This window comes from Cervus elaphus, chromosome 9, assembly GCF_910594005.1.
Source record: "Cervus elaphus chromosome 9, mCerEla1.1, whole genome shotgun sequence".
Classification (NCBI taxonomy): domain Eukaryota; kingdom Metazoa; phylum Chordata; class Mammalia; order Artiodactyla; family Cervidae; genus Cervus; species Cervus elaphus.
Genome location: NC_057823.1, coordinates 25,662,531 through 25,685,959, shown reverse-complemented (window position 1 = coordinate 25,685,959; position 23,429 = coordinate 25,662,531). Strand labels below are relative to the sequence as shown.

The 23,429-nt window shown below is 39.5% G+C and overlaps 2 protein-coding genes across 3 annotated transcripts in view; one reads left to right on the top strand and one right to left on the bottom strand.

The window, feature by feature from the left end:
- Window positions 1–1,751: 1,751 nt before the first annotated feature.
- Window positions 1,752–7,986, bottom strand: HINT1 (histidine triad nucleotide binding protein 1). Its single transcript, XM_043912185.1, has 3 exons — window positions 7,745–7,986; window positions 3,210–3,314; window positions 1,752–2,076 (listed from the first exon to the last, which is right to left on the bottom strand). The coding sequence occupies exons 1-3, from the start codon at window positions 7,853–7,855 to the stop codon at window positions 1,912–1,914; spliced, it is 381 nt and encodes a 126-aa protein (XP_043768120.1). The 5' UTR covers window positions 7,856–7,986; the 3' UTR covers window positions 1,752–1,911.
- A 5,525-nt stretch (window positions 7,987–13,511) lies between these two features.
- The window catches only part of LYRM7 (LYR motif containing 7), a 29,794-nt gene continuing 19,876 nt past the window's right edge, over window positions 13,512–23,429 (top strand). The window contains exons 1-3 of one of the 2 annotated variants that reach the window (XM_043912188.1): window positions 13,512–13,627; window positions 19,601–19,673; window positions 21,506–21,573. In XM_043912188.1, the coding sequence (XP_043768123.1) occupies window positions 13,610–13,627; window positions 19,601–19,673; window positions 21,506–21,573 (159 nt within the window). In that variant the 5' untranslated portion in view covers window positions 13,512–13,609. Of the gene's footprint in view, window positions 13,628–19,600; window positions 19,674–21,502; window positions 21,574–23,429 lie in introns of both variants that reach the window. The other variant, XM_043912186.1, reaches the window with a different exon arrangement.

Here is a 23,429-nt window from a genome sequence, read left to right as displayed (position 1 = left end):
TTCTCAGGAGGCAGGTAATGTGGTCTAGTATTCCCATCTCTTTAAGATTTCCAGTTTGTTGTGATTCACACTATCAAAAGCTTTTGTGTACTCAATGAAGCAGATGTTTTCTGAAATTCTCTTGCTTTTTCTATGATTCGGCAGGTGTTGACAATTTGACCTCTGGTTCCTCTGCCTTTTCAAAATCTAGCTTGTACATCTGGAAGTTCTTGATTCATGTACTGTTGAAGCCTAGCTTGAAAGATTTGGGGCATTATTACATTTTAAAATTTTGTATTTGTTTATTTGGGGGGCTGCACTGGGTATTTGTTGCACGTGGGCTTTTCTCTAGTTGTGTGTGGGGGGGCTACTCTCTAGTTGCAGTACGCAGCCTTCTCATTATGGTGGCCTCTCTTGTTTGGGAATGTGGGTTATAGGCACCTGGGCTTTAATAGTTGTGGTACGTCAGTTTAGTTGTTCTACCGCACATGGGATCTTCCCAGACCAGGGATTGAACCTGTGTCCCCTGCATTAGCAGGTAGATTTTTAACCACTGGGCCACCAGGGATGTCCCATCATTATTACATTTTTTACAGTGGCACAAATCCCTCCAAAACTCCTCCCCTGCCCCAGACCTTCCCTCATAAAATAAGTCATAAAAATACATAAAGCTATACAGTGTCAGGGGAAAATTTTTTTTTTTTAATAAATCCTCCTAGAGTGGGAAAGGCTTTTAAAAATGTGAACTAAATTAAAATTTGATACATTAACTTTATATTTTAAATACCATAAACAAAGTAAAAAAAATGACAGAAAAAAAAAATTCACTTGTAAGACATATACAGCCAGTATCTCTAATCCACCCCCCCCCAAATTTTTTTTAAATCACCAATAAATTAAAAAGTTTAGAAGAAAAACAATTTGCAATAAAATGTGTCAAAATCTACTAAAATGGTCTTGGGGATTAAAAATGGAAGGAACTTATAAAGAAAATGAGCAAAGAGACAAAAGCAGATAAGGAATATTAAATAAATTTTAGAAGCTGGAAAGTGCCTACGTGAAGGAAAGCAGAGAAGCAAATCCATCTGTCCTGTAGAACCTCAGAAAGGCTAGGGTACGTGGCAAGACCAAAAATAAGTAAGTTTTGTTGTCAGTCTACGTAAGATCTCAGACACTGAGATTTACCTACCTCAATTCTACATAGCCAGATTCATGCAAAACTTAAAATATTTTTGCTAGTATGCACATACACATTCAAAACAATGAGTTTTCAATTTGGAGAATTAATTCTAAATAATATGTTTTCAAGTCTTTATAATAAATACCCAGTGTTAGAGTGATAACGAAACACTACTGTATACCTTCATATGACCATCAAAGTTTCTATGAGAAATGTACTTTCATCCCTTCCAAATTGTCTCCAATAGTCCAGGGAAAACATGTGAGCTGGACATAAAGCATTTCCAGTGTCACAACTGTCACTTTCTGGATCAATCACATCACTTCCTTTGTTCTTGGTGGTGGGGGGGGGGGTGGGAATTGGATTAGAAAATCTTCTCCTGGACTGATACTTTACTCTAAAAAGCATATTTCAAAGATGAAGCTAAATTTATGAAATTTTTTAATTTGTCTTCAAAGATCAGTCACACCGTTATAACCACATACGTAATGCTGAGTCCTCCTTGGGGAGAAAAAACAAAACCTTCCCAGGTATGAACTCTACCTTCAAACATTCCAACAAACATATTTTTAAAAATAAGTCAAATACAGAATTCAGACCATTCAACAATGTCTTTTATTATGTATGAGTTTTTTTAATTTTTTCTTCAATATCTCCATACATAGGCCAAAAAAAAAAAAAATTGTTAAGCATATTAGAACTTGCAAACCTGACCACTGCATAGAGAAGGCAAAATTATCCGTATAGCATGCTTAACCAGGAGGCCAGTTCATCTGCCGACCTCCAAGAACATGGAGATGAACATGATAGACAGACTGGCCCCCATCTGAACCTTCATTCACCACCATTCGATAGCCCTTCTTCAGGCCCAGATCAGCAGCACATTTCTTGCCAACAATCATCAAATGCCCAAGAAGCTGGAAAAAAAAAAAGTTTCTTAAGCACTAGTAATTTATAGCTTTATAAAAGGTTTCTTATCATCATATAATAAACTACCAAGGTGAAAAATTTAAAGCTACTAATTGAAACAGACTTTGGGCAAGTATTTGGGAACATTTTTAATCCTAATATAATCCTATTAGGTATTTACTAATTACTAATTTCAATAAACAAATTACAGGCATAAATCTGCTCAATTAAAACAATTTTAAGATCATACTCCAAGTGGTATTTAAGTTTTCTTAGTAAAGCAGACACCCTTCTTGCTTGTTCTCGGGGCATAGTATCAGTTGGGACAGATTTGGTTATGCTGTGGTAACAAACCACATAAAAACCTGGTTTACATCAAAGATACATTTCTTGTGTTCACTCCATGTTGATCACAAGTCAACCAGGCTCTATATTCCACATCTTTTTCACTTTGAAACCCAGGTTGATGGAATAGTCTCTATATGATCACAGTGTCAGAGGTTAGAGAGAACATGGCAGACCAGGTATTAACTTCTTTCAGAAAGACATGTATCACTTCTGCCTGTACTCATTGGTCAAATCAAGTCATATGACCAGGCCCAACATCAATGAGGCCAGAAGTACAATGCAGCCCTACACAGGCGAGTGAGCCGTTATGAACAATTATATAATCTACCACAGAGAGCACTAAGAAAAATTTTAATTGAGGCCTGTACATCCTGGTAAAATCAAATTAATTTTCTTTCCTTTAATGGCATTAATAAAAGAGCCAGTGAACTCTCTCCTGTATGATACACTATTTCTTATTAAGGAAAAATGAGTCTCACCAACTAATCCTTGCTTAGAATCCTTTTTGTTTAAGAATTTGTGGTGATGGATGTTAACAAGACTTGCTGTGATAATTCGGTAGTATATACATATATCAAATCAATATTTGTATACCTAAATCTAATATCATATGTCAATTATATCTCATTTAAAAAATCACACTATTTATACATAGCATTGAAGCCCTAATGATTTTCTATTTTTCCTCAGTATGCCCTTAGGAAAACAAAAATGTGACATAACCTTAAGGGTGATATTTAGTCTCCCAGTTTAAAAAGCAAAAAAAATTAATGATATTAGTAAATGTACTTACACTTTCATCATCATCTTCTGCTGCAGAAATCTGGGATATATGTTTCTTGGGTATCACCAGAAAATGTGTTGGTGCTTGAGGGGAAATGTCATGGAAAGCAAGACACTGGAAAAAAGAGGGAAATAAATCAAAGTTTCCATATATAGTCTTACAGCCTAAGTTTATCACTTTCACACTAACCCCATGGGAGAAACACTGGGGTTTCCCCAGTGGTAGATCAGAAGTTGACACAATACATATGATACTCTGGTCCTTTTCATGGAACTAACAGTCAAATGGGAAAACTGACTTTAAACACATAAAAGTATACTTAACCAAAGATTCGACATGTTATAAAATACAACAACAAAGATCCTACAAGTTACAAGGGGAAAGTAACATGTGCAGTAAATGACGATCACAGAAAAACCTAATTTTGATTGGGTGGTCAAGGGCAATCATTGTGAGGTAGCTACATTTAAACCAAGATCTGAAGGTTGAGAAGCAATTAGGCATGCTAATCATTGTCTATTATTCCAATATATTCTCATGCAATTCTTCCTGCTCAAGTCACACTGTCCATCTCTCTCCACCCTCAGGGCTTTCTCAACTGCTTTTCCCTCTACTGCAAAGATCCTCTTTCTCCAAAATCTCAACTTTCGTCTAACTTAAATTACTATTCATTCCTTAGCTACCAGTATATACACCATTTCTAAAGGAAATTTTTTTTAAATTTTGAATTTCATATCTTTTATTGAAATATAGTTTGGGGGGATTCCCTGATAGCTTAGTTGGTAAAGAATCTGCCTGCAATGCAGGGGACACCGGTTCAATTCCTGGGTCGGGAAGATCCTCTGGAGAAGGGATGGGCTACCCACTCTAGTATTCTTGGGCTTCCCTTGTGGCTCAGCTGATAAAAATCCACCTGCAATGCAGGAGACCTGGGTTCAATTCCTGGGTTGGGAAGATCCTCTGGAGAAGGCAATGGCTACCCACTCCAGTATTCTGGCCTGGAGTAGTCCATGGACGTGTAGTCCATGGGGTCACAAAGAGTCGGACAGGACTGAGCGACTTTCACTTTCACAGTTGATTTATAGTGTTGTGCCAGTCTCTGCTGGATGACAAAATGATTCAACTATACACATACACATTCTTTTCTTAATATTCTTTTCCATTATAGTTTATCCCAGGATACTGGATACAGTTCTCTGTGCTATACAGAGTAGGACCTCGTTTATCCATTCTAAATGTAGTAGTTTGCATCTGTGAATCCCAAACTCCCATTCCACCCCCTCCCTCCCCTCTCTTCCTTGGCAACCATAAGTCTGGATCTCTATGTCTGTGAGTCTTATTTCTGTTTTGTAGATAGGTTCATTTGTGCCATATTTTATATTTGACATATAAGCAATATCATACGGTATTTGTCTTTCTTTTTCTGACTTAATTCACTTAATATGATAATCTCTAGTTGTATCCATGTTGCTGCAAATGGCATTATTTCATTCTTTTTATGGTTGAGTAGTATTCCATTGTATACATGTACCACATCTTCTCTATCCATTCATCTACTGATGTATATTTAGGTTGTTTCCCTGTCTTGGCTACTGTGAATAATTGTGCTATGAACATAGGGGTGTATTTATCTTTTTGAATTATGCTTTTGTCTAGGTATATGCCCAGGAGTGGGATTGCTGGATCATATGGTAACTCCATTTCTAGTTTTCTGAGAAACCTCCATACTGTTTTCCATATGACCATACTAACTTACATTCCCACTAACAGTCTAAGACAGTTCCCTTTTCCCCACACCTTCTCCAGCATTTTTCATAGACTTTTTAATGATAGTCATTCTGATTCATTAGTTTTGATTTGCATTTTTTAAATAATTAATGATATTGAGCATCTTTTCATGTATGTCTTTGGAGAAATGTCCGTTAGGGTCTTCTGCCATTTTTTGATTGGTATATTTTTTGTTGTTGAGTTCTATGAGCTATTTGTATATTTTGGAAATTAAGTCCTTGTCAGTTGCACAGTTTGCAAATATCTTCTCCCAGTTCATAGGTTGTCTTTTTTATGGTTCCTTTGCTATGCAAAAGCTTGTAAATTTGATTAGGTTCCATCTGTTTATTTATTTATTTAGATAGCTGTGCTGGGTCTTTGCTGCTGCATGCAGGATCTTTAGTTGTGGCATGCAAACTCTTAGTTGCAGCATGTGGGATCTGTTTTGTGTGTGCTTAGTCACTCAGTTGTGTCTGACTCTTTGCGACCCCACGGACCCCATGGACTATAGCCAGCCAGGCCCCTCTGTCCATGAGGATTCTCCAGGCAAGAATACTGGAGTGGGTTTCCATGCCCTTCTCCAGAGGATCTTCCCAATCCAGAGATCAAACCCAGGCCTCCTGCAATGCAAGCAGATTCTTTACCATCTGAGCCACCAGGGAAGCCCATTCCCCGATTAGGGATCAAACCCAGGCTCCCTACATTGTGAGTGCAAAGTCTTAAGCCACTGTACCTGTTTATTGTTTATTTTTATTTCTATTGCCCTGGGAGACTGACCTAAGAAGACATTAGTATGATTTATGTCAGAGAATGTTTTGCCTATGTTCTCTTCTAGGGGTTTTATGGTGTAATGTTTTAGATGTAAGTCTTTAAGATATTTTGAGTTTACTTTTGTGTATGGTGTGAGGGGGTGTGGTCACCTTCATTGATTTACATGCAGCTGTCCAACTTTCCCAGCACCACTCAAAGCAAATCTTTTGATTCCAGTCCCCACTGTCCAGAGGTTAGGAGCCCGAGTTGTGCAATTTCCTGGTTTTTTCCTTCGTGGCAGTGATCACTTTGTGTGATCACTTTTATAATTAGAAATTTGCTGATTATCTGACTGATTTCTTCCCACTTCAACTACTTAGGAAATAATCTGTTTTGTAAAAATGAAGAGGATAGGTAACATTTAGACTAACTAACATTAGTTAGTTAGACTAACTAACATTTAGAATAGTTTTGAATATTGTTCTCCAGTGAAGGCAGAAGCTTCTTAATAGAACCTTTTCCTGCTTAACTGTCTCCCAGTAATTATACTTGGTGCTCTGTACAAATATGCTGTATCATGATTGCTTCCTGCTGTTACACTATTGGAACTCAAATGGTTCAAAAGTCAGTATTTCAACTATCACTTATTAAAAGCAACTAAAAGTATTTTTGGAGAAGGCAATGGCAACCCACTCCAGTACTCTTGCCTAGAAAATCCCATGGAAGGAGGAGCCTGGTAGGCTGCAGTCCATGGGGTTGCTAAGAGTCAGACACGACTGAGCGACTTCACTTTCATTTTTCACTTTCATGCATTGGAGAAGGAAATGGCAACCCACTCCAGTCTTGCCTGGAGAATCCCAGGGATGGTGGAGCCTGGTGGGCTGCCGTCTATGGGGTCGCACAGAGTCGGACACGACTGAAACGACTTAGCAGCAGCAGCAGCAAAAGTATTTTTAAAGAAATACACATTTTCTAAAACAAAATAATTTCCCTATCAGATAAAAAGGGTATTTAAATAAATTCACCTCGAGGAATTAAAACTTAGGTGTTTTGAATCTAAGAACGCTACTAGTAGCATAAAATGTTTCCTTATATTCTATATTTCATAGTGAATTTATTAAAAAGTTTACAAAACTTTTATCTAAATCAGCCATCCCGTGCAGCTTTATCTGAGATCCAAAATATAACCTCCCACTAAATATTTTACACAAGATGTCTGAAAGTCAAATGAACTCGGCCTTTCTAAAACAATTTCAACCTACAGTGAGGTCAAGAAAAACGACACTCTTAATCTTTTGGCATAAAACTACTTCCTGTAAAATCCTGAAGGAATCATTCTTCCTGGGAGGGGCTAAAGGAAAGCAAATCCCAGAAGCAGGTTCACTCTTGGGGGTTCGAGACCCGAGAAGAGGGGGGGGAAGGGAGTGGGGGTGGGCGTCGGTGGGCGTCGGTAAGGGTCCCTCGCGGAGGCCCAGGGCGTCTGCGCCGCCCCCAGGCCGTGCGCCCCCGTCCTCTAGCGCAATGCGGCGGCGAGAGTCGCCCAGAAACGCCCGGGCAGGCCGGCTGTGAGCGGGAGATCGCGGAGATTGGGCCCGAGTCAGGGTGCGATCGGGTTTCTCCCTGTCAGGCAGAGCGCTGGCGAGATTGTCAGATTCCTTAAACAGTCGAGGTACGAGGTAGCCCGGCAGCCGCCCTTGCCGAGGACCCGAAGCGCCCCCCCCCCCCCCCCACCACACGAGCCCAGACCCCGCGATGCGGGCCAGCTAGCGCCCGGCGGCCTGGCCCGCGCCCCGGGCTGATAACGCGTAACCGGAGCGGCGGCACGCGCCGGCCGGGCACCTCGGAGCGACCGCGGCCCTGCCTGCTGGCTGGGGGCCCGAGGCCGAGGCCGCAGGAGAGAGCCCGGTGCCTTCCCTTCTCCCCGGAGCCCGCCGACCCTTCCCATCCCTCCCCTCCGCGGGAAACCCGCGTGTCCACAGGCGCCTGCCCTGTCTCAGTCCACGAGCGAGGCGGCGCTCGGAGCCTACCTGGTCATCCTCATAAATGATTTTGGCTGGGATTTCCTTGCGAATGATCTTCCCGAAGATCGTGTCGCCGCCAGGCCGGGCGACCTGAGCCTTGGCGATCTCGTCTGCCATCTCTGCCTCCCTCCCGAGCAGCCGGCCGGGGAGAAAGTCGGGAGGAGGGAGGAGCCGGGGGCGCGGGCCGAGGGCGGGAGCACGCGGACAAGCTTCCGCAGGGACCGCAGCTAGCACGCCCCAGCAACTCGTGCGCGTGCGCGCTGGCGACTGGCGCTCGGGTGTCGCCTTGCGTGCGGGAGCTCTGGGGGAACCGGGGAGCCAGACCGAGCCAGAGAGAGGTTCTAGATGATAGGACCCAGCAATCGGCACCAAGGTCGTTTTTCTTTCTTCCTTTCTTGTCTCTCGAGGAGCGTAGTTCCTGCAGTGAGCCCCTCGCTTGTCTTATGGACGCTAGTAGGAAAAATTGGATACTGTAACTGAAAAGATTTGAAACCGAAGCAGTGCTGGCCGTTTTTGCTGGCAGAGACACCGTGATACTTCGTTTCTCAGCTACATAGGTCTTAGCTCCAGCAAGTAAGCCCTCCTGCATCAATTTTCTTTTTCTAGCAGTGGTTAACAACCTTGACTGCACGTTACAGTAGCATGTAACAAATCTCTGTGAACTTGGCCTCACCCCAGATCAGTTGAATCAAACTCTGGAGGCATCAGTAGTTTGTAAACCTCCCTAGGTGGTTTTGGTTTAGTCACGAAGTCTTGTCCGACTCTTGTGACCCCATGGACTTAGCCCACCAGGCTCCATGGGATTCTCCAGATAAGAATACTGGAGTAGGTTGTCATTACCTTCTCCAAGGGATCTTACCCACCCAGAGATGGAACCCGGGTCTCCTGCATTGCAGGCAGATTCTTTACAGATTGAGCCACCAGGAAAGCCAAATCTCCGTGAACTGTTCTGCAAAGAATTATTCCCAGCAGTAATCAACATAATGTAAGATGCCCCACCGTAAAGGAGCAACACTTTTCTTAACCCCGCATACCCCTCCATATCTTTGCTCCTTTTAAGAAGAGTTTTCTATATATTGTGTCCACTTTATAGTTCTTTTTGGAAATTACTTGCCTTTTATCAAGGTCACTAAGGACCTCCACTTACAACATCCTATTCAGTTCAGTTGCTGGGTCCTTTCTGACTCTTTGCAACACCATGGACTGCAGCATGCCAGGCCTCCCTGTCCATCACCAACTCCCAGAGCTTGCTCAAACTCATGTCAATAGAGTTGGTGATGCCATCCAACCATCTCATCCTCTGTCATTCCCTTCTCCTCCTGCCTTCAATCCTTCCCAGCATCAGGGTCTTTTCCAGTGAGTCAGCTCTTCACATCAGGTGGCCAAAGTATAGGAGTTTCAGCTTCAGCATCAGCCCCTCCAATGAATATTCAGGACTGATTTCCTTTAGGATGGACTGGTTGGATCTCCTTGCAGTCCAGGGGATTCTCAAGAGTTTTCTCCAACACCACAGTGCAAAAGCATCAGCTTTTTTTATAGTCCAACTCTCACATCCATACATGACTGCTGGAAAAACCGTAGCTTTGACTATATGGACCCTTGTTGGCACAGTAATGTCTCTGCTTTTTAATATGCTATCTAGGTTGGTCATCACTTTTCTTCCAAGGAGAAAGCGTCTTTTAAATTCATGGCTGCAGTGATTTTGGAGCCCCCCAAAATAAAGTCAGTCACTGTTTCTATTATCTCCCCATCTATTTGCCATGAAGTGATGGGACCAGATGCCATGATCTTCGTTTTCTGAATGTTGAGTTTTAAGCCAACTTTTTCTCTCTCCTCTTTCACTTTCATCAAGAGGCTCTTTAGTTCTTCGCTTTCTGCTATAAGGGTGGTGTCATTTGTGTATCTGAAGTTATTGATATTTCTTCCAGCAATCTTGATTCCGGTTTGTGCTTCATCCAGCCTAACATTTTGCATGATGTACTCTGCATATAAGTTAAATAAGCAGGGTGACAATATACAGCCTTGATGTACTCCTTTCCCAATTTGGAACCAGGTCACACAACATCCTATAGCAATTCCAATTGCCATTATACTTGACCTCTTGGCAACATTTGCCTCTGTGACCATTCCTTCTTTTCAGCAACACTCTCCTTCACTCTCCTACCTCACTGTATGCTATTTTTCCTTCATAGGGAGCCTTCTGTTCCAGGCCTCTCAATGTGGATTCCATTCCTGGCCCTCTTCTCTAGCTAACATCTAATCTCCAAGTGTCCATATTATGAAAAATTACACCTTTACCACTTTGCTCTGGTGCAATTATTGGTGGTGGCCCTCTTTAATCACAAAAGTGTCTCATTTGGTATCTTTGGTATCAGAGACATTCCTGGAACAATTTGTGAAATCTAAATAATGTGTACAAATTAGGAAACGGTTTTGAAAATCTTGTTAATTTCCCCACAAACATACAGCAAAATTATCAAAATCAGTTGATCTGGGGTGGGGCCCTGTAATTTATTAGTAGGTTTCTAACAATTTCCAGGTGATACAGTTGCTGCTAGCCTGGGAACTACACTTTGAGAACCACTGATGCCAGAGAATGTCTTCTTTTTTTTTCTGTTGGAAAGACACCTACTGAAGTGTTTAGGAGTTTAGAAGTATGGTGTCTGCAACTCACTGTCAAACAGTAAAGTGAAAGTGTTAGTCACTTAGTTGTGTCCAATTCTTTGTGACCCCGTGGGCTGTATTCCCCAAGGCTCCTCTGTCCATGGAATTCTCCAGGCAAGAATACTGGAGTGGGTTGCCATTCCCTTCTCCAGGGGTCACAGTAAAGACAACCTCAAAAATGTCAAGATACAGATAAGTAGAGAGAAGAGGATAAAGCAACTTTTGTAAAATGTTAACATTAGGGAAAACTGAGTGAAAGGTGTTTGTAATTCTATCATTCCTGCAACTTTATGACTGAAATTGTCAAAATTAAAAATTGAAAAGAGTTTGTATGGGTTTGCATAATAAATATTATGGTCATCTTTCACTCAATCAGAGGCATTATTATCTACAGAGTAATGACTGTCTAGTATTTATCTCCCAACGTCTTAATTCCAGATTGGTGTATGAAGCATATTTCTGCCTACTCACTACCTTCAGTAGGATGTCTACCAAGCACTTCAAACTTATTTTTACTCCCTCCATAACAATCTAAAAACCTATTCCAGCAGCCTTCTGACTCTGCTATAGTACCATTCACCAAATTGCTCAAGCCAAAATCCTTGAAGTCTCTTTGTGGATTTTCAACACAGGTGAATCTAATCACTTTTCATCTCCCCTTCTTACCCAAATCCAAGTCACTACCATATCTTGCCTGGCGTATTTCGAGAGCCTCCTGGTTTGCCTATTTGCTTCTACTATAGTCCATTTGCTATGTACTACCCAAAATGATTTCTATATAATATAAATCATGATGTTAAGTCTCCTGCCGGTAAGGCATTTCACCATAGAATTAAATATAAAATCCTTAACTTGGCTAATAAGCTCTTAAGTGATCAGGCCCATCACTGCTTCTCCTACGTTTCCTTCCATTTCATCCTTATTGACAAGCTTTACCCAAACTGGTATGGGTAGGCACATGATTTCCATGTTTTAATCCCTGGAGCCTGTGAATATGTTACTTTACATGGTAGAGGGGATGTACAGATATGATTAAGTTAAAGGTCTTTAGGTGAGGAGATTCCTGAGTTATCCAGATGGGCCAAATATAATCACAGGGACACCTTTAAATAAAACAGGGATACAGGAGAGTGAGAGTCAGACAAGGAGATTTGATGATGAAAGCAGGTGTGAGAGTCAAAGATTGAAGATGTTCTGCTGTTGGCTTTGAAGGTGGAAGGGTCCACAAGCCAGTGACATTCTGGAACTCAGAAGTCCAAATCAGGTTTCACTGGGCTTAAAATCTTGGTGTCCACAGGGCTGCATTCCTTCTAAAAGCTCTAGGGAAGAATCCTTCTCTTGCCTTTTCTGGCTTCAATAGAGGCCACCTGCATCCATCTTCCACTTCCTCCATCTTCAAAGACCACAGGGGAGCATCTGCAAACCTCTCCCTTACTCTGCTTCCTGCTTCCACTTACAGGTATCCTTGTGATTATTACCTTGTGCCCATCAAACAACCCAGGATAAACTTCCCATCTTAGCACATTATTGACTGGGACTTTTTGCAGAAACTAACTTAACACCTGTGTCCAGCAATTTATTATGTAAGTGAATATTGAAACACTCCAGTCAGTAATGTTCGGGTAACAAAAGGCGTCATAATATATCTATGGTCAATAAGTTGTTAAAATACTTAATCACATCTGCAAAGTTCATTTTGTCATGCATGGTAGTTATATATTCAGAAGTTCCTAGGATTTAAAGAGGGACATGTTTTGGAGGCCATTATCCTGCCTACCACATAGTTCCATGACTTCATCTAATGAACATGTTGGAATTTTTTATTCAGTTCTGGGTCCTATACTTTGAGATGCCAACAAACCAGGATGGATTCCCAGAACAAGCAGAATAGTCACTTCATTTATGGAACAGTTCAAGGAACCATACAGATTTACTGAAGGGAAGAGAAGGTTGAACTGAATTGATTTGGGCACTATGAAAACTGTACTTTCAAATTTTGGCAGGTGAGTGGTTTTGATTAACTGAATACAGGACCCTAGTTAGCCAGAAATTATAACAATAAATTATGAATTTCAGGAAATTGGGCTGTGATTTTATACTGAAAATAAGCATCTTTGAATCATTCATTAGCAATCAAAAGGCACTACTATACGGTATCAGAAGATCATCTAATGTTTCCTGAATAAATGACGGTATCCAGTGTATTTGGCTTAATTGCTTATGGTTAAACACTCTTTTGCAACTCCAGTGCATTTTAATTTTTAAAAAGTAATGTTATCTTGCTATTCTCATGATAACTTGCAATATTCTGTAAAATGACAAATCATAGAGAAGGATAGGGGCCTTAGAGATCCATTGGTCCAAATCTTCATTTCTAATAAAAAGCCAATTTTACCTAAAGGTTAAGCTGAAAAAGTTAATTTTACCTAAAAGTTTAACTGTGGGGAGTAGGGAAGACAATGACTATGCAATGGGAGCAAGGTTGAGTTTTTTTTCTTGATGCTTGCAAAGTCATAAGTTAAATGTAGCTAAATGCTTTATGATAATTTATGATCATGATGCTGCTAATAAACTATTTCCAACCTTTGACCAGCCAAGGAGTAGGGTTTGTTGAGTTGGCAACGTGTGGTCTAAGGAAGTAACTCAGCCTCACCCTCTAGAGGAATGAAGTGGGATAAAGTGTGAACAGTGCTTTTGAAAGTCGGCGTTCCATTCAACACCTGCGATAGTTGCTAGGGCTTGGCTCTTATTTGTGCACTTTTGCAAAGACAAAAGTTGCAACTCAGAAACGTTAAAATAACGGTTCCTTAATAGGTAACCCCAACCCCCAAACAAGACGTAAGGACATAAAGGTGCCGAAGCTATTTATCAACCCACACTCTACCACCAGAGGCTGCTTCAGAAACGGCCGGAAGTGCCTCTGCCCCTAACTAACATGGCGTCCAGGTTATTTCCGTTCTTGTCTCTGCGGTAATTGAGCTCGGCGGCTCCTCGCGGTTTTCCCAGAGGCCACCGTCTGAACCAACTCCCCTAGCCTGTTCCTCCGCGGGGGCGGGGCTACAAAGGAGATGCTTCGTGGTGATTGGTTGCGGTGCATTAGAAACAATGCTACGGGGCGGAGACGGGCGGATGTTGAGTAGTGATTGGTTGCTGGGAGGCGGGGCGACTCGACCGCCGGAGAAGTAGCCGCAAGCGGAGGCGAGAGCCATGGGTCAGGCGGCCAAGGTGACTGGGTCCGGGGAGGGGTTGAATGCGATGCCAGCGGGGAGGGTAACCTTGCGAACATGGTCTGGAGTCTCTGTAACTGAGGTTCAGGACCCTCCGCGAAGGAGGTGGCCTTTACACCTGAGAAGCCTGTAACCAACCCTGGAGGGCAGTCTATGGTTTGTGCAGGTGCGGAGGAGGGAGGGCGGTACAGGTGGTCCTGCTTCATTTACCAAATACAGACGGTTTATCCGTGATGCACGCCGGTGAATTGGGTACTGCCCCCATTCCATTCCACACCGAACGTTTCTGTGAGGGACCCATTTCGCATCCTTGGGAATTGTACAAGACCCCAGAGTCCTCCGCGGAAACCATCCGATGAGGTAAAAGATCGCGTCAAATAACCTAAAGGTGCACAGACGTCTAGTAACCAGGGAAACCGAATCCCGGCAAAACCACTTGACAAAAGTAGCACTTAGCGAGACAGAGCAGAAACCTGAGATTCCTGAGTGCTCAGAACGAGCTCTGGGAGCTGATGCCCCCTTGAGGATCGAGGTCACATATTTCTTATCAAACTGATGCGCATTCCTGGCCAGTGTACAATTCTCTGGGACCAGCCATCCCTAACCAACCTTAAGTATTTTCAGTATGGCCGGTTGAGACATAGACATGGAAAAGGAAAAGGGAAATTGATCTGCTACAGTATAGTGAGCAAAAAACAAACAGTGCTTATAATGGTTGGTCAATAACAGGGAGCCACCAAGAGTTCCTCTTGTACTACTGAACTCTGTTCCGAGAACATTTTAATATATGTCACAGGACTGATAGAAACAGAATTGTAAAGGGTTATTCTTTCAAAAAACTTACTGCGTGTCCATAATAGCTTTTGGTAGCATTTAATAGGGAGAAGGCAATGGCAACCCACTCCAGTACCCTTGCCTGGAAAATCCCATGGACGGAGGAGCCTGGTAGGCTGCAGTCTGTGGGGTCGCTAAGAGTCGGACACGACTGAGCTACTTCACTTTCACTTTTCACTTTCATGCGTTGGAGAAGGCAATGGCAACCCACTCCAGTGTTCTTGCCTGGAGAATCCCAGGGACGGGGGTGCCTGGTGGGCTGCCGCCTATGGGGTCGCACAGAGTCGGAAACGACTGAAACGACGCAGCAGCAGCAGCAGCACTTAATAGCCAGCATTTGGCCTGTACTTTCTAGGCATGGTGGATGCAACAATAACTTCATACAGAAGTCTGGCAGGTAGAGAGAGTTTAAACAATTACTTAATTACTAGTATTTATTCACTGTATTTTAAATTGAAAATGCAGTGTATTTTTGTGAGCATATAATCCTGTCTGGAGGGATGCAAGAGAAAAAAAAAATCGCCTATGTCAACTGAGACCTGAAGTGTTATTAGAAATTAAGTAAGACTGGGAGAGAGGTTCAAGAGGGAGGGAACATATGTATACCTATGGCTGATTGATGTTGATGTATGGCACAAACCAACACAATATTGTAAAGCAATTATTCTCCAATTTAAAATAAAGTTTGTTTTTTTTTTTTAAGAAATTACCTAGGAGAAGAGAGGAAGGAGTATTCTGTAAAGAGGAAGTAGCATATGGACCATCCTTCAAGTGGGAACTTGCTTGGAAAACTTGAATACAATGAAATTAAATAAAATCAATTCCAAACGTGCTTTTGATGAGAACTATCATGTGTAGAAGACACTTGTGCTAAGTGTGGAAGATACAAAGTTACTGAGAAGCCTCTCAGGAAGTAGGGGACACTTCAAGAAAGTGTAGTAAGTGCCAAGTGCTGTGGATGTGCTCAAGAGGGGCATATAACCCAGACTTAGAAGACAGAAATGATAACCAGCTAGACTGAAACCTAGTATAGAAATTATGTCATCCGCCCTTAAAACTAGCCTACTATTCAAGAAAATTGAAGCAAAAAAGGCTAATTTGCCTAAGCTTACAATAAGTGGTAACATCAGACTTAAACTGATCTTACTGTAAAGAATTGACTTTCCATATACACTACCTAAATGTGTCCAATCAATATAAGTACATCAAAACAAGAAGACAGTCTGACCTAGGTTTCTTTATTTTAATAGAAGTTTACTAACTCCAAGGTGATATTAGCTACGAGGCAGTAATGATGACATTTGCTTAATACTAGTTCTTAAAGTAGGGATACTGGTGGTTGTACTAAGTGAATTACTTTCTTTTTCCCCTAAATAGCATGTAAAATAATTAGGCATACTTACTTTTCACTTCCTTCTTAATCCCTTGCAGCCTCTTCAACTACTCTTGTAGTATTAAACTCCCTGGTTTTCTATGACGTTCCACCATCTTTAACAACCCTGTGTTTGCCTACAGTCTTTTTCAAGACAGTCTCGGCCTTCACTATCAACTGCCTCAAAATTTTTCCTGTCTCTACATATTGCTCAGTTACAAAGTCACTGCTACGTTTTTAGATATTTGTTAAAGCAGCATCCTACTTCCAGTAGTAAAATATGCGTTCGTTTCCTATGGCTAATCTAACAAGTTACCACAGTTTTTATCTTGAAAATACAAAATAAGGTCACATTTACATGTACTGAGGATTAGAACTTCAACATGTCTTTTGTGGGGACACAATTCAAGCCATAACAAGATAGATACACCACATTTTATTTATCCATTCACGAGTTGGTGAACATTTGGGTTCTTTCATGCTATGAATATTCATGTACAAGTTTTTGTATGAACATATGTTTTCATCTTGGTTGTATACCTAGATGTGGAATTGCTGGGTCATACTGATAACTCTGTTTAACTCTCTGAGCAACTGCTAAACTGTTTTCTAAAGCAGCTGCAAGCTTTTCTATTCCTCTCAGCAATGTGTAATAGTTTCAGTTTTTCCACATCTTTGCCAATACATGTCACTGGCTGTCTTTTTGATTGTAGACATTCTACTGGAATGAAGTAGTATCTTACTGAGATTTAGATTTGTATTTTCCAAATGGCAAATTATGTGGAGCATCTTTTCATGGCCTTAATAGCTGTTTGTCTGTCTTCTTTTGAGAAATGTCTATTCAAATCCTTGCCTGTTTTTAAATTAGTTTTTTTTTATTTTATTTTAAAAGTTCTTTTTACACTCTATGGATAGTAGGCCGTTATCAGATATATGATATAAATATTTTCTTTCACTCCATGGGTTGTCTTTTCTTTTTGTTGATAAGTGTCCTTTCTCTTTCTCTTTTTAAATTATATATATTTTTAGTTTTTATAAAGGAGATAAGTGTATAAAATTTAAGAAGTCAAATGTTATGCAGAAACTGGTAGGTATCTACTTCCTTCTATATACTCCCAATTCCTGCTCCCCAGATATAAGCACTTTTTAATCACTTTAGTTATTTCTTCTTATATTTACCTCCATGTTTATAAATAACATGTTTAAACTACTATTGATTTTTCTTTTTTCCTCTCTGGAGATATTTACTGACCTTTGTCTGCAAAAGTTGAGGATTTTGTTGTTCAATTGATCAGCTCTATCTGACTCTTTGTGACCCCATGGACTACAGCACGCCAGGCTTCCCTGTCCTTCACTATCTCCTAGAGTTTGCTCAGACTCATGTCCATCACTTCTCTTCCAAGTGATCCCATCCACTTATCTCATCCTCTGCTGCCCCCTTCTTCTTTTGCCTTCAATCTTTCCCAGCATCGGGATCTTTTCCAACGAGTTAGCTATTCTCATCAGGTGGCCAAAGTATTGGAGCTTCAACTTCAGCATCAGTCCTTCCAATGAATATTCAGTGTTGATTTCCTTTAGAATTGACTGATTTGATCTCCTTGTAGTCCGTGGACTCAACAACAGTCTTCTCCAGCATTACAATTCGAAAGCATCAATACTTTGGTGCTCGGCCTTCTTTATGGTCCCACTCTCACATCCATACATGCCTGCTGGAAAAACCATAACTTTGACTATGTGGACCTTTGTTGTCAAAGTGATGTCTCTGCTTTTTAATGCCTTGTCTAGATTTGCTATAGCTTCTCTTCCAAGGAGCAAGCATCTTTTAGTTTCATAGCTGCCATCACCGTCTGCAGTGAGTTTAAGGACTAAGTTCTCCCTAATACCCTATTTCTCTCAATATACAAATTTTGGTGAATCCATTTTCATCTTTGATATTATTATGATTATACAAAATTTGTCCGGAGCTGAGCCTGCTAATATAAATATATGATTATGTTGCCTTTTTTTCCTAAGTCTTAGTGTTTCTTGACGTTAATAACTGCTTTGTTTTTATTATCAGTTTTCCTACTTATCTATTCCCAAACTATAAGCAAAACTGATATTTACTAGTTTCATTTTTTTTCCTAGCATCATCTTTTCTGGATCTTTTGCTCTAGTCCAGAATAGTTGCTTTCTTTGCTGGCTGCACAAATGCTGACCTTTATTTGTCCTTTACCATCCTCTCTGTCTCTCTTGTGTTGGATCACCTGTCTCCCTCGTTCCCATTGTGTGTGTTTGTGTGTGTGTGTGTGTGTGTGTGTGTGTGTGTGTACACGCGCGTGCGTATGTGAGAGAGAGATCGCCCCTTGTTTGGGTGCAGCACAGTCTTCTGTAGCTTTTCAAGAAACGGCATATAGCAAATAAGAGACTTTGCATTTCTGAAAATACCGATTTGTCATTGCAGTTAGGTGATAGTTTAGATATGTAACTTGAAGATTTTATATCGTTGTCTTCTCACAGTGATGCTGTTTAGAAATCAGGTGGCTTTCTAATTTTCTGTTTTTTATACGTGAGCTGTAAGGTTTTTTGTTAGCAGTGTGCTGAACTCACATCATGATGCGCCGCAGCACAGGTTAGGGTTGAGCACTTGGTGGAATCTTAATTTTATTATCCTTTCCTCAACTTCCTGTTCTGCTTGCTGGGCAGTTTTTCTGAACTTAATCCTTGCTGTCACTCATTTGCTATCCAAGAGCTCTGGGGCATTTTCTGAACATTCCTTTTATTGTAACTTCTTTCTGTTGTTATTCCATGTTTGCAATAACTTACATTTCTGAGAAAGTTCTTTGGTTAATCTTTGTTTTATTTTTTTATGTTTCCTGCTTCCTGTTTCTGCTTTGGTGTCTGCCTATGAGGCTATAGGTTTTCTCCTATATGTAAAACACTTGAATAGTGCCTAGCACATAGGATACCCTCAGTGAAATTTCAGTGTTGTTATCTGGTGAATGGACTGGGGGAGAGGAGGGAATGGTGGCAGAGAGGCAAATCTTTGTCAGTAGTCTAAGCACGAGATAGGCAGAGATCTGAATTTAAATTGTTTTGGGTGATGGAGAATATACAAAAGATTAGAGAGAAATCCCTACAGTTTCTCTGTGAGGAGTAAGGTAGATTTAAAGAATGACCTAGAGATTTCTGGCTTCAGAAATTCACTCTTTTCCATAACTAAAATTGAGAGGATAGAAGAAAGAACAGTGTTGGGGGGGACAATATTGAATATGCTTTTTTTGTTGTTGTTAAGCACAGTCTTAAATATTCAGAAGTCTCAGCATTCTACTTCTTTTTTGAGAAGTCACAATTAAACTTTCCTAAATTATCTAAAGCATCTTCCTTCTGGGCTCTTTTAAGATGTAGTATATTCATGAGTTTGTATGCATGTGTATGTGACTTTAAGATCTGATGAAGGTCTATGTTAAGAAAAATGAGAACAAATACATACCAGACTAGCAAAGCTGGTTACCTTAGCAAACTAATTTTGGCAGGGGGATCATTAACTTTTTAACCATTCTCATATTATTTTATTTCTAAGAATTTTGTATTATTTTTGTAAATACATAAGGTTAATTTTTTTTAATGTAAAGGTAAATAATCAAGGGAGTTATTTTGACCAATTCTTGCTTTCACCAGCTACTTTGAAAAATAATCTAAGAAATAAATGCTGTTTAATCCCTGTAATTATGTAAAATGTGAAAATTTTTTCTTTTGAGGTCTGAATTCTGATTTTCTTTCCAGGTTTTACAGCTCTTTAAAACATTGCACAGGACCAGACAACAGGTTTTTAAAAATGATGCTAGAGCATTAGAAGGTAAGTTTATACTTTGCCACTTTGAAGCAAGTCCATTTTTCAGTTGACTACTAGTAGTCCAAGGGACCCTGTATGGTTAAGACCTGCCTTAGGCAATGACCTTCACTATCTCTCTCTTAATGTATGTTTATTTGTTTGTTTTAATGAGTTTCTATTACACTTCTTTGAGAAGTATTTACTTAGAAAAATTGTAAAAGATCAAGTTTTCATAAAGAATAAGGAAAAAAAGGATCCGAATTTCATTGTGCTCCATTGCTTGCCTTAGGCTCAAGCCGTGCAACTCATTTCTCTGTTATGTAATCAAATTTTCACTTTCTCTAGGACCAGATGCTACCATTTTGTTAATGCCAGTGTCATTCTGGAAGTGGCAGCAGCTGTGAAACTATGAAAGGAAGACTATCACAAATGACTCCAGATTCAGTCTTTCGCTGTTTAAAGTGGTTTCTGTCTTTTCAGGAACTCAGAGCTCTAAAGTTTAAGTCCTGTGTTGGTCATACTCAGGTTCTAAAGCTCTTTAAGAGGAAAGTTTAGGAGGGAGAGTATATATATAAGTTAGGAGATTGTTACTGACATATGCATACTACTGTATATAAAATAGATACATAATAAGGTATGGGATAAGTAATATAACACAAAGAACTTTACTCAACACTGTGTAATGACCTGTATGGGAAAAGAATCTAAAATAGGGTAGATATATGTATAGGTATAACTGATTCACTTTGCTATACAGCAGAAATTACACTACATTGTAAATCAGCTGTACTCCAATAAAATTTGTTTTTAAAAATTCAATCTCCATTTGAAAAAAAAAGGGAAAAAAAGAAGGCATCTAGGTAAAGTGTCCCCACTGTCCCTATGAGGGAATATTAAAGTATATGCTTGAATATTAAAGTATATGCTTCATATTATATGTATGTTACACAAATTGCTTATTTAATTCTTATCACAGACCTGTCAGGTAGTTACTATTATAATTTCTGGTTTTGCTGATGAGAAAACTGACAATAATGTGAAAGGATAGGTAGAGCTGGGATTTAGCCTCAGCATTCTGGCTCCAAAGCCTGAACTCTTAACCACATTACATGGTGACGTGTATTGAGCACAGAAGGAAGGTTCTATGGCTCATCTCCATCACCACAGCATGTTTTTGTGCCTTTAAATGTTTTTAAGTGAAATAATCATAAGAATAACTAACAATGCATATTTACTATTAAATGCTCACAACAGCACTATAAGGCAGTTTATCAGTTGTATTAAATTATTCTGCTGTCCTGATGCCAAAGCATTGGATTATATGAACAAAAGCTTCATTTGTCCATCACTCTGTCAGCCAAGGCACTCAAAATTATTTACATATCCTCTTTGCTGCCGTATCTTCATTTTATGTGTTTTGGAGGAGGGATAGTTAAACATGCTTGTATGTATTGAGTTTTGCCATCTTAAAACCAAAAGCATTTTAATTCAGATACTTATATTTACAAAAGCAAAGTATTAATTTGAATTTATTAGGATCTCACAGCTAGAGGGTCAAATGAAATTAGAAATAAAAAGCAGGAAACAAAAATATTAAAATGCTGAAAATATATATTAGGTTTAATTACAAATTTGCCAGCCTGTAAAAAGCTCTCCAAAAGACTTTTAAAATAAATTTCTTATTTTTTACTTTGTTTTACACAGGGAAAAATTGTTTTTTTCTGCTTGAGAAATAAATAGAGATATATATAGCATATAGTACTGTAATAGAATAAATAATATGTACATTATTGGGACAGGAATTATAAATTGGAAAAGTGGATAACTATATGCATATTTTTTCCTTTTTCTAGCAGCCCGAATAAAGATAAATGAAGAATTCAAATGTAATAAAACTGAAACTTCTGCTAAGAAAATAGAAGAGGTACAGTATTAAATGTTTCAATTATGATAAAACTCAAATTTTAGCAACTAGAGGAAATGATAAAAATGGAGAGACTTTATGAAATAAAAACCATTAGTTGATAGTTAAAGCCATCACAACTATAAATGACCTTCACTTGTTTGGTATGTCTCACCTCCTCAAGGGTCATGTGCCTACATCTATAAGATAGCAAGTTGCCTGGTGAAAATAACATGGGTATAATCATGATCAAAGCAAGAACAGCTGAACCAACCTAGAAACTCACAGAGATGCTCTCTTTGTCTAAGGCAAGTGACAAACTAAGGAGAGTGAGTGTGATAACTCTCTCTTAAGTTACACAGAGAAAACTTCTACTCACTTAGCTCAGCTGGACAGAATTTTTTTAAATTCATATCTTGGTCATGGAAGTTGAATAGCCAGAGTTTATGAATTGTTCTTGCTTTACCTTCTGTATTTACATTTTAGTCACTTCCCTAGTGGAAGATAGTCTACTAACACTACTCTGTGAGCTCCCTAGTATTCCCAGTGCTTGTTCATTGAAAAAGTGCACACTGATTCTTTTCCTGGATAAAGTCATATACATACGTACATTGTCTCTGTCTTAGGAAGGAACACTGCTTCCTAAGTGTTCCTGGAGCTAACTTTGTATAAGTGTAGGGGAAAGGACCCTTAGGAAGAAAATGAAAAATTATTTGCTGGGTTAATTAAGATTCCAAGAATTGGTTTAGTAAAGAGGAAGGTACAATGTAGAGAAATTCGTCCATGTTTAATAGAATTTCCACATATTGAAACAAAAAATTTTATGCAACTACTTTTATACTTAGTAGAGAAAATGCTATTTTTGAAGGAGTAAATATCTATAATACACTGATGAGACAAAATGAGATAGCCTAAGGATTTCTTTCCCTTTAACATAAAACAGGAGAGATTTAACCTAATCTTATGATAGGACAAATGGGACTATGTAATTTTTATCCATGAGCAGTTAAAATGACATTATAATGAAGTCACATCTTGAAAAGAAGTTTAAAGGTGTATGCCAAGGTTTGTACTATTTTGCTATTTGGAAAACTGATTATTAACAATATGGTACATGTATACCTCATTTTATTGTGCTTTGCTTTATTTGCACTTCACAGAGTCTGTGTGTTATACAAATTGAAGGTTTGGGGCAACCCTGCATTGTCAGACGCTGGTTAGCATTTTTTAATAATAAAGTGTTTTTTAAGTAAGGTATGAATATTGTTTTATTTATTTAGCTGCGTCAGGTTTTACTTGTGGGATCTTTCGTTGCAGAGCACAGGCTTAGCTGCCCCAGGGCATGTGTGATCCTGGTTCCCTAGGGATTGAACCCACATCCCTGCACTGGAAGGTGGATCCTTAACCCCTGAACCACCAGGGAAGTCCCCATTATTTTCTTTTACACATAATGCTGTTGCACACTTAATAGACTAGTGCATATTGTAAATATAACTTTTATAGACAGTTAGAAACCAAAAATTCATGTGACTCACTTTATTGTGATATTTGTTTTATTGTGGTGGTCTGGAACTGAACCCACAATATCTCTTAAGATATGCCTGTGTTTCTAAATTTTGAAGTCATGATTTTAAAAATATTTGGTTGCAGTCTGTTTATACCAACTAAACTGGAAAAGTGGACTATGATCTCCAGATTAATTTCACATATAGAGCACTAACATTAAGCCCTCTTGAAATTAGATACTTGTTATATGTGTATATATATATATATACACACACACACATATGTGTACATATATATATATATTTTGTACTTTCATATATTATTTACTAATTTGTAGGTATTTATTAAATATATTAAATATTTAGTAATTT

Coding starts and splice junctions, on each gene's coding strand:
- HINT1 (XM_043912185.1), bottom strand. CDS start 7,855: ATGGCAGACGAGATCGCCAAGGCTCAGGTCGCCCGGCCTGGCGGCGAC. Junction 3,315..7,744: donor TCATTTATGAGGATGACCAG/GTAGGCTCCGAG, acceptor TCTTTTTTCCAG/TGTCTTGCTTTCCATGACAT. Junction 2,077..3,209: donor CAGAAGATGATGATGAAAGT/GTAAGTACATTT, acceptor TTTTTTTTCCAG/CTTCTTGGGCATTTGATGAT.